This window comes from Lepidothrix coronata, unplaced genomic scaffold (assembly GCF_001604755.1).
Source record: "Lepidothrix coronata isolate B3197 unplaced genomic scaffold, Lepidothrix_coronata-1.0 Scaffold130, whole genome shotgun sequence".
In the NCBI taxonomy this organism is placed as follows: domain Eukaryota; kingdom Metazoa; phylum Chordata; class Aves; order Passeriformes; family Pipridae; genus Lepidothrix; species Lepidothrix coronata.
Window position 1 is genome coordinate 959,614 of NW_016690310.1, and position 11,659 is coordinate 971,272.

General features: G+C 40.2%; 1 protein-coding gene across 1 annotated transcript; it reads right to left on the reverse strand.

Annotated features, from left to right (window-relative positions):
- Window positions 1–4,243: 4,243 nt before the first annotated feature.
- On the reverse strand, window positions 4,244–11,233 carry FADD (Fas associated via death domain). Its single transcript, XM_017826819.1, is given in 3 exon segments — window positions 4,244–10,071; window positions 10,073–10,344; window positions 10,763–11,233. Coding segments are annotated over 3 exon segments (738 nt in total). The 5' UTR covers window positions 11,133–11,233; the 3' UTR covers window positions 4,244–9,975.
- Between the last annotated feature and the right edge of the window lie 426 nt (window positions 11,234–11,659).

An 11,659-nucleotide genomic window follows, 5' to 3' on the forward strand; every position in this document is an offset into this window, starting at 1 on the left:
TGCTTGACCCCATCCCTCTGGGTCACTCCGAGTTCAGGCATCCTACAGGAATGTCTTTATCTCCACCTGAAGCTTGGAGCAGCTTGTCCTCAGCTGCCATTAAGGTCTCCACATGTAGTCTTTTGACTCAGCTACCAACAAAAAGATTTGCCCCTGTGCTGTGCCAGATAATACTCTTAGTCACTGAAGTGTTCTTTTTCCCTTTTTCTGTTTGCGTGAATGCCTTATTCCTCTGTATGGAGGTATTTACACAGCTTTTGTCAAATTACAATTCATTAAGGCTGACAGTCACTAAATAAAAAGTAATTTACAATCTAGCCACTGAAAGTAAGATTACATGCCATGTAGTTCTGAAAAAAAGACAAAACCCCAACCCAAGCAAACAAAAACCTCAAAAAACTAGGAGAAAAAGGTATGAAAGATGGTCCTCTCCCTGTTCTTGGTTAAGAAATCCTTATTTCTAGGAAGGTGAAAAACAGCTGAAAAAAACCTTGTCATTGCCTTTAATTAATCCTTAAATTAAGTGAAAATAACACATGTAAGATATAAAAGGGAATAACTCATAACATAAAAAAACCAGCAGACCTGATATTGTTCATTTGTGCCATAACAAACAGGGCAAATTATTTATTTCAAAGCTAAATTCCCTGTTCTCCTGAGCACAGTTCATATTGAAGTGCCTTTGACTAGGCCATCTGTTTGCATTGTAATTCACACCGAAAAGAGTAAACATAAATATTGACTCAGGAACAGTTCTAGCTCCGACCTGGGAGTTGAGCTCCCACAACACACTTAAGCTTTTGAGCAAAGAGCCACGGGAACACCTGTCACTGTTTCCTTTCTTGCCACACACAGTCAATCCAAACACAGGTCAGATCCCCTCACAAATCCCTTTGTCTCTTGACCAACTTCAAATAACAATGCCTAAAACTTCCAGGAATCACTAACATTTATTCATGCTCAAAGGTGAAATATTCAGTCTGGCCAAGGTGAGGTTAATTTGGTAGTTTCAGTCTAGTGAACTGATGCCCTTGCCACAAAAGCCATCAAGGAACTTGGCACTAATTCCTTCTTTGTACTTTTTACCTGTGAAGCCAAAAACTGAAGTGGCAGGGACTCACCTGCCTTCTGCTGTAACCATTTAAAGGCACCATAAAGAACGTGCAAGACGAGAGAAGGATTCTTCCATTCACTTTTTCAGGTATATAATTTCTAAACTGCACTGTTAAATAGTTTCCTTGGTGTCTACGCTGCCTGCAAAAGCAGAAGTAACATGGAAGAGAACAGAAGGTTAATTTCAGCATCACAGGTTTTATATTGACCCAAAATACTAGACTGAAGGAAAATGGTGAAAATCACAGGAACTGTGTTAATGTAAACTAGGAATTAAGCCAATTCTTGCATTTAAATCTGTGAGAATAAAACAATGTCTTAAAATCACTTCTGCTCTGGCTGATCTCGGAGATGCAGCAGCTGGCTCTGAATTAGTTTTGAGCCAGAAATACCACCTTTGTTTCTAACAAAACTAGGAGATTTCCATAGAGATATATTTCTTTACATAGGTAGTATTCAGCTTATAAGGGATAAACATAAGTTTGGGAAGAAGTATTGAGAAATAGCCCTGTCAGGAAAGTCTTGTTTTCCAGATTATATCAGTTCTGTGTGTATGTAAGCATATGGATACGCTCACTGTACACACACACAGATATGTATATATACACATACAGAAGCATATCAGGATTTGAGAGGCACATAATGTTCATGTCCAACACTTAATTTCTCTCCTGTAATTAAATGTACAGTTTCCTTTCACCAAAATAACATAGCACTAGTTCAATTTTAATATATCTTTAAGCTATATACAAACAGTAATGTTTCCTTGCATAAATATTCAGCATTTACCTGCTACATGGCTGTGGATATTCAGTTAATAAGGGGAATATTCAATATAAGTCATACAATGAAAAGTTCTGCAGTGCCAGAATTTTTGCTGCAAACAGAATCATCAAATTTTTTGCCAGCCAAAGCCTAGAGTGCCCATTTAAAGTTTTAGATACGAAATTCAGCAACGCTCTGCAGAAAGGTCAGGATGTCCATTAGCAGCAATGAGGATGGTTCTTGATTCCCAATTTTCAGTGCTCACAGAAACAGCATCTCACACCTCTCTCAGTTTGCAGCCAAAGTGCTGCAGAAAAGCCTTCATACATAGACACCAGTTAGCTCTTAACAAGGTTTCCAAGTGCACAAAGGAAGGGGTTTTCAGCTCCTAGGATTCAGTTTGGTTTGCATGATTAGAGGCTTTTTTTGTCCGTCTTTAATAATGCCACCTTTGTAGTACCAAAATACTGAGAGAAGCTGGCAGTGCTCTTTGGCCAGCAGCTCCCTATGACTTCTCTTTGCATGGAAAAAAAAAAAAAAAAAAAACAAACGAGGAAGCTGCTACTGCTGCTGTAACATCTGACATGATAATGTTTCAAAACCAGGATACTCCCCGACCTGCTTACAGGCACCATGGCAATTCCATCCATGCCCAGTTTTCCCTGGCTGAGGTTGTCATATCCTATTTGAATGCATTAAAACCCACTGGAACAGGCTGTCTGGATAACTAGGGATGATTGAAGAACTGTCAAAGTCCTCTTCAAACCACCAAGAAAACGAGTGTTTGTCCTCCCTCAGGGTTGTGTGTTATAATTATTCAGCATTTAATGGTGAGTTGGGTGATCAGTTTGTGGGAAGGAGATAAGGGATAAAAGTAACCTTTTTAAAGGAGAAAATGGGACAAGCCTATGGGGCACTTCAGGTACCATTTAAATACAAGAAAGTGGAATCTAATTTCTCCATAATTCCCTCTCTAATTCCTCTGAATTAGCCTGTGGGAACTTCTCAGCCCTCACAAAACAAATTGACCTCCCCACAACTCAGACCTGAGCAACAGACATCAGACTTGCTGCTGAGGCCTCTCCTGGCAGAAGACATGGCTCAAGCCTGTTGGAATCATCCATTATTAAAGCAATCACCTCTAAAAAAATCAGTTCAACCTAAATTCAAGTATCCTTAATAATACCCTATAAAACAGTAAAAATACTAACCTAGCAAATGCACAAACAAGGGCATTACATTATGTGTGAAAGCAGGCTCTGGATTTTCACAGGTGTTAAATGACATTAAATTTGGTTAAGTACATCAGCTCTCTGTGTAAGGGCATCTTCCCTGAGACTGTTGGTCTAGACACTTCTGCAATCTTAATTTGCAGAAGTGGAATCTGCCTTTGGCTTTCAAGCTGCAAAATGATCTGGTCCTTTCACACTGCTCAGTATCTTATCCAGTGGAAATGAATACTGAAGAATCAGGAAATTCTAGAGCTGAGGATTTACCTCTCTGATGAGAATTCCCACATCCTTTCCCACTTAAAGCTAAATGAAGCTAAAGGAGGAGACATTGCTAGGGAGAAAATCGACCTAATGCCATGCTCCAGATGCTTTTAGTAACCCACAGTAGGGAGCACAAGCCAAGGAGCTCAAGGATTATTTGGGACCTTGGGCAAGCACCTTGGACAACTTTGTACCCCAGCATTTGATTTGTGTACTGAATGTAGAGTGGAAAATGAGGATCCCAACCACAGAATTATTCTTACAATCAAAGCCATGATAAGTGGGTGCCTCTTGCTCAGGTCTACCATGAAAGTAATGGGTTTAAGTTCTTACTCATTTAGTTGCACGAATGAAAACTCAGAGTGAGTCAGGGCTGGAGTGCTGGTAACTATGAAGTCCCAGGAATTAAGAGGAAAAAATTCTGCATGGAGTGATGTGCCTTATAAATACAGTCCTCTAAGATATAGCCCAACATTTAATATCCCTTAAAATTCACAGGCCAGATGTAGAATTTGATATTTTGATTTAAAGATTCACACATACTGTATGGAGACATTAGTTCTTCAGCATGAAACTGGTATTTAATTTTTTTTTTGTAAAAAGTAGAATATGGTTTACAGAAAATTATATGAGCAGGTCCACAATGAATAACTTATTTAGTTGCAAGTAGCCCTTAGCTAGAAATGTACACTTTCTTGGTTTTAGCTCTAATTAATTTTAATTCATCTGCATATGGATTAGCTCCTTCATGCACAAACATGCAGTAACACATTTGAATTTTACCATTCAAGCTGGATACAGAAATGGAAGCACCATGTGCTAAACTGGTGGTTAGAAGAAACAAAAAGTAAATTTCTTAATGTCCAACCCTGTTCTCTCATGCACCTTATTCTAGTGGGCAGTAGAACTGAAAGGAGAGAATTCCTCAAGAAATTTCATTTTACATCCCTGCACTCGGATCTTGGATTCCTGACATGGTCACTGACCGGAGAGTGAGGCAAATCTCACGATTAGCGGCAGCTTCCTAACATTATTCAGCTGGTTGGGATAGCCAGGAGGCAGCAGGGCTGCAGCCACATGCCCATGGACTGCCGTGCACTCTGGTTGCCATGGCAATAATGGCTTTGGGGGGAATTCAGGCTATCCAGGCTTTCCCATGTTAGGGACTTTACAGCCAAGAAGCTGTGACTAAATTCTGCTTAAACTGAGCAGAACATAAATTAAACAATATAGGATGTGGATCCCAGACCTGCCAGGTGCTGCACCCTTTTAATTCACATTTTCTCTGCAATTTTTTCCTTTCAAAATTTGACAATATGCCTGGAAGTGACAGGAAGCACCTCTCAGGGAGACCACTTGTGGGGAAACAAAGACAAGATTTAGCTCAATTGTTCACATATTGGCATTACTGAAAAGTTTTATATTTTAATTTTTATGCTAAACCTTTCTCACAGTTTATAAAATCTGGTACCAGGTTTGCATACAAAAATCACTAGCTTTTTTACATAAATTCAATCTTTATATATTCTTTGGACAAATCTTTGCCACAGACAGTGTGTACACTTGCAGAATAGCTGTTGCAACCCTTTTAACAGTTAGACCACAGTAAGAAGTGCTCACTGATTAAATTCTGCAACTCATTTTCTGAAGTTAACGCTCCTGCTGGGATCAATAGGAATAAAATAATTAAGAAATGAAAAAGAAAACATTATAAAAATGAGCATTTTTAATTGAAAGAACATTGCTTTATGTAGAACTTCTATAAAGCCAGGCTCACCTGTAAATAAAGCACCTGCCACAGAAAATCCCAGGTGGATGTTTTTTATATCTTTAATGACAACAGTCCAATTTTATGCCTGTGTAACTTCCCACAGCAAAAGAACTTGCTCTGAAATAAATAAAAATCCCAGTTTGACAACTTTTTGAAGCATTAGACAGAGATAGTTGATATTAAGCTGCTTTCCTTAGCAAGTACATTTACTACATTGTTCCAGAGATGTAAGATTCAAGACAGCCTTTATTTTTATTTTTTATATACCAATCTCTTCAGAGTCTTCGAGAGTGCACAGAGGAACCTTCACTTTGCCACAAGAGGGGGTTGCTTTGAAAGCTGCTGTAAATAATGTGTCCAGCCCAAAACACAGCACAACCCTTTTCTTCCAAAAACTAAAAGAAAGGGAAGCTAAGTTGCCATCCACACAAGAACATTTGGAAAACAATGAAAAAGTTTTAAATTTCCAAAACTGATCAGATCACAGGAATTACTGAATTTAAACTCCGTCAGGATGACCAACTTTAGGTGTTTCAATCATTTATGTTACATAATATTTTACAAGAGCAAACCTGCTGGTTTAACTTTAGCCTGCTTTAAGAAAGGAATGAACCAGTAGCAGAAATAGTTCCGTGGATGAGACTATTTAATGATTAAGAGTTCCTCCAAGTTTATTCCATGCAAATTCCCATGCAGAAGCCTGAATTCCTCTGGCTTTCCCGGCAGCTGAGTCAGACTGGGCTTCCTTGTCTCCAAACCTACAATTCCCAGCACCCGTTGCAACATACTCTCTTCACATGAAGCAACCCTCAGCTACAATTTTTATGAAAACAAAGATTCTTCAAAAGTTCTTGAACCTTTACTCACAACTCCTACCCCTACCCCTCAGCTCACCCCCACAACTCCTGTTTTTATAGCATATAGTGAACTACTTTCTATAAATCTACCAGTACACCCCTGCAATCAAAACACTGGCAGAGAAAAGAAGCAATAAATCAAAGAGGGAAAACAACTTAGAAAATATTTGTGCTGGAACACATTTTAAGGGCATAGGTGATTCATGCAGGGAATGAGAAAGGCAAAAGACAGTGATTAGAAATAAATTTGAATTGAAAAACACGCAACCAGAAAGCCTGAATTAAACAGGCTGAGAGAGCTTGGAGACACAGCGTCACCAAGCTTTTTGGATAGACAATTAAATGAAGCAATTAGAGTTCAGAAAGTAGCCAATTATTTTAGGAATGAAACAAAAGCTGGAGGAAATACAGTTGCCTGTGTGTGGAAATGGAGAAAAAGGAAAGCAAAGCATTGTATTTGAAATATTCACGACAACCAATTTGTATAAGAGGATTTTTAATTAATAATCTAGAAAAGTTCTTTTAACTCGGTAATGAAAAGAATGCAATTAAAAAAAGAAAAAACACTTTCATGTGTGAATATAGTTGATATATTCAAAAATTATAGGAAATAGCAAGCACTGTAAGGGACTGAGAAGTGACAGGGAAAAACAATCTGCCACAATGAGAATTCTCCTGAGATGGCACTTAAAACTCTCCACATGTTTTGATATGTTGTTTTCTCAAGGCTGTAAGGAAACAAGGTCCTCAAGAGACCAAAAGGGAAAGGTTTTAGTAATTCCTCACAGGTAGATACTGTTGCAGAGCATCCTAAAGGATTTGATAAACTGGGTAATTAAGTTATTTGTCTTAGTCATTCACAGCTCTAAGTGCAGGCTGACACTTCAGTGCCAGGATAAACTCCACAGAACACTAAAGCCTCTATCAATTTAACATCTGAACACATCCCCTAAAATCCTAGACCAACAGAATAAACCATAAGCTATGCTTTTAATTAATTATAAAACAAATATGCCATCCTTACCAGCATCTCCCATGCACACACTGCACTGCCACTCAATTTTAGGCTCCTGAGGGCTGGCAGAGAATCTTTTTCTTCTTACGCTACTCTGAGTGACAGCATTTAAATGCTACTGCTCTGAGGAAAACTGTAGCCTGTTCAGCACTTCTGAGAAATGCAGTAACAAAGCTTTTTGCTTTTTCTTCTTTAATGTCCCCAGAAGGACACTGGTAACATAATGCCTGTTTAGCACTGCTCCTTGCTTTAAAAGTGTCCTTAACATTTACCTCCTCCCAATTAGAGGTCTCATCACAGACATCAATCCCATAAGATAACAAAACAGTTCCATTTGTTTTTTTTTTAAGGAAGTATTTTTAATGAAATGTACACAAAATTATATAATATAAAGCTTCAATTCAAATTATAAAAACTATGTATGAGTTCAAGGTGCTTAATTTGAAAATAACTGGTAACTGGATCAGAAAACATTTCCTTACAAATTGCACCCGTTTTCCTTACCCCTCCTCCCAATAAAAAAGGTTTTGTTCCCTTTGTTTCATTTGATTTTGTTCTCACATAAACATTTTAATCTCTAATAAAATCAGTTTTAATTGGCCCTGAGGTACTGCACAGACTGATGCAATCTAGGTCATTGCTTTCATATGCAGTAAAACATTAACGAAGTACAAATCCTTATGAAAACAAGAAGTTTTTATCTTCTGAGGCAGAATATTTCTTGTAGCTGATGAGTGTTTGGCTACAATTAACAAATTAATCTGATTGATTCCTAAATTATCTTGGTTCTATGCAGTAGTCAGTATACTTTTTATATTCCAGATCAATCTCTCTTCTGTAAACCAGAAGACTTATTAAAAATGGGTAAGAAAAACATGTTACCAGAGAGATTGAACTTGGAACTGCTGCAGAGCTGTTTCACCACACACACAACTCATCTTGTTCGTTTCTCTGCTCTGCTCAGAAGGAGTGTTCAGAGAAGGAAAAAAGTCTGAAGCAATCATTTTCTTTAGATACTGTAGAATGAATGCTGTGTCTATTAAGCAAAAAACCCCAAAACATCTGAGCTGGTCATTCAGATGAAGCACAGCACTGTATCTCCTCCTGGGAGTCTGGAATTGGCAACTGATACAAGTATTAGAATCAGTACTTGGAGAACTCTGCCTGCCCAAAATGCAGACAGGCGGAAACTCCTAGATTACCCTATGCTTGGATACAATCACTGATACTTAATATACTACAGCTAGGAAGATACTGAGAATTATTACAGAATCATGGAACGGTTTGTGTTGGAAGGGAACTTAAAGATCATTCCGTTCCACTCCCTGCTATGGGCAGGGACACCTTCCACTGGACCAGGTGGCTCCAAGTTCTGTCTCACTCGGCTTTGAACACTTCCAGGAATGGGGTAAAAAATCATTTAAGGAAAAAACACTGTGAAAATGTTTGATGAAAACACAATGAAAAATGTCAACACAATGAAATGTTTTTCTGTCATGTGAACGTACAGCAGTTTCCATTAACTTCAATTAAGTATTCAAGAGTCACTGCTTAAACAAGAGGCACCAACTGTAACAAAAACTTGAAAATTATCATTGTCACAACATTTCTGCAGAGCAGTGACACATCACATGCTTACACCTGGCCTTCACAGTCATAGCACCACGTGAAAAGAACTCAAAAGGAGCTAAAAGGCAGACAAATACAGTAGCAAAAAAGAAGCCTCTTCAAGCATCTATTCAGGCAGTTTGGAGGATGTTTGCAGTAGCAAACAATCCCACAATCATTCAAGCAATAACAATTTCAGAGGACTCTCCCCCCTGGCACAGGAGATGGTCCCCAGAGGCCTCTACAGCTCTGCACATCTTAAAGCCTGCGCAAATTTTCCAGCCTTAGGTCAGGTGTGAAGGCCATTTAGTGAAGTCTGTCCCAGATTAAACCTGAGAACTGAATCTGGTCTTGTTCATAAATCCTCTTTCGCCTGTGAATTGCTTATAACAACTTTAAGAAAATGTCAAGCAATGGGAATGAACTAAAAAAATGGCACAGGACTTGGAAGAGCTATGGGATCTGCAGGGATCTTTGAAGAGAACAACCTGGCCAGAGATAGCTGATCTTCACAGGATATTGCCAGAAAAAAGTCCATGATACAGAATTACTCACACCCCTCCAAAAGGAACCAGTTTGTTTTCTAGGTTTTTGGCACAGTTCACTTTTTTGTCACCAGGAGCTGAGCTGCACTTGCCAGCAACCATGAGCAGCCTCTGTGACAGAAGTTAGGAAAGAATTCCTAGCAAAGGATCCTAAAGCAGGCACAGCTTTCAAAAGAGGCTGCTGTAAACATCTGAGAGACACAGAACTTCTTCGGTAGTTTCAGGAGAACACTTTCTTCAGGATGGTGAAGGCACTTGGTACTGATTTAAACCAGTTTATTTTCAAACCTGGGCATATTTTTACTAAGAAAAAGCCACCACAACATTTAATACCTCTCTTGCACTGCAGTCTTGGGGTCTGAGGTTACAGTCATCTTAGTATCCTTTGACAGAAAGCAAATGTATTTGGCAAATTATATTATGCTTCTCAGAAGGAAAATCCAGTACACAGCTAAGATACTCCTTCTCCCTTTCACATTACATTTATAATAGAAAAAAAAAATCCAACCTCTCCATGAAATTTTAAACCACAATTGCCTCAGAAGTGTCTCATGGATGTATTTCCAGAGAAGATGAATCAAAAAGCATCTGCAGTAAAGCAAATCTTTTCAGGTGGGTGGCAGAACAAAAGTGTGAGAATTTCTACAAAATGGTGCTCAGGTCTTCTAAAAGCTAAAATATCTTAAAGGAAGCATCATGCTACAAAGTGTCACCTGAAAAGAATCTGTTTTCATGTTAATTTTCCTGTGTCCAGAAATTAATTTACTAAGGCACCTAAACTAATGGCACAATAAGCAACCAGTGATAATTATTTTGGTCCAGAAGAGAAGGCGGCACTTTTGCTTTTTTCATCCATATCTGAGGGGCATGGAAGTGTTTTGATATTGATTTCATCTGGCTCCAGTGTTCAACTGTGAGATCTTCTCTTCAACTAAGTCTGCCACCAAATTCAGGTGACAGCCCCGAAGAGCTTTTATTAAGTCAGCCACCTTTGCATCTTTTCCCTTCCATCTCTGCCACTCTCGAAGTCCCTGGACAAGCTGCTCATACGATTTAAATTGATAGTCTGCCTCTATTCTGTCCAGTTTCACTTCTGGCATGCCAAGTTGTCGCAGCAGCTTTTTCCAGTCTCTCCCAATGTTCTCACATATGACATCATTAGCTAACTTGAGAAGACCTGAAAAAGCAGAAATACATCAAGTTAGCCATGGCTTTACTAAGAAATACAAGAGAATGTTTAAAAGTTGAGGGTTCGGTTTGGTTTTGTTTTTTTTTTTTTTTTTTAGCAAAATGCTACTGCTCTTGGTGCAGTGCACATACTGAGAGTCACAGCACATTCTGAAATACTTGGATTTACTTGGCTATACGTGAAATACTGGATATACTTGGAATTCCACATACATAACTCGTTTTTCCAGTGACCATAAATAAAAAGATTTAAAAAAAGATTAAAAAAAAATAGAGAGAATTTCCACCTCGGAAAGCCGTTTGCGTTCACATATATATGTATAATTATACATATACAAAAGTATAACTTAGATAAAATATATATGTAAAATATATATACATTATAATATATATTATAATCCACCTACGTTTTTCCTGCTCATCTGACTGATCATCAGGAGTACCAAGCCCTCCTTTCTCCTCGAACTGCTCCACCTGTGACAACAAATCGCCCCTGCGGATGCGCTCGAGCAGTTTCCTGAGGAAGTGCAGGTTGTCGCTGCCGATGTGCTGTTGCTCCATCAGGATCTCGAAGAGCTCCCTACCGCTCCGCACAGACTCGCGCCTCCTCTTTGTGATCTTGTCGCGGCAGAGGAACTTCATGGAGTCGAGCTCGGCCTCGGACAACGCCGCGGAGATGGAGAGCAGGAGGCTCAGGAACGGGCTCACAGTGGGCCCCGCGCCGAGTGCGGGGTGGCTGGAGGCGTCCTGATCCCACGCTCCGCAGGCGAACGCCATTCCTGCTTTGGCAGAGTGACTTCCCGGTAAGCCGGAGAAGGAAGGGAAACAAAGAGACCGACCCCACCGACCCGACCGACCCGACCTGGCCCGCGCCCTGCCCGGAACTCACGTGACCGCGGGTTTCCCCGCCCCAACATGGCGACGGTGGCACCGCCTGTGAGGGTTGTAGTTTTCTGACCTCGGCGCCGCGCAGCCTGGGGTTGGGAACCTAGCGCTTCAAACCACCTCCCCCCACACACCCCGAGCCCAACGGGCTTGTTTTGTGATGGAGGATTTGTGTTGGAGGCCGATGTCCTGCTGCAGGGACGGGCCCCGGTGCCTCAGCAGCGCGGCGCCTCAGCCCTGTCCGGGTCACAGAATCACAGGATCGATTAGGTTGGAAAAGATGTCTGCGGTCGTCGAATCTAACCTGTGACACAACACCACCTTGTCAATCAGACGATGGCACCGAGTGTCACACCCAGTCTTTGCTTAAACACCTCCAGGGATGGCGACTCCACCACCTCCCGTGGGCAGCCTGTTCC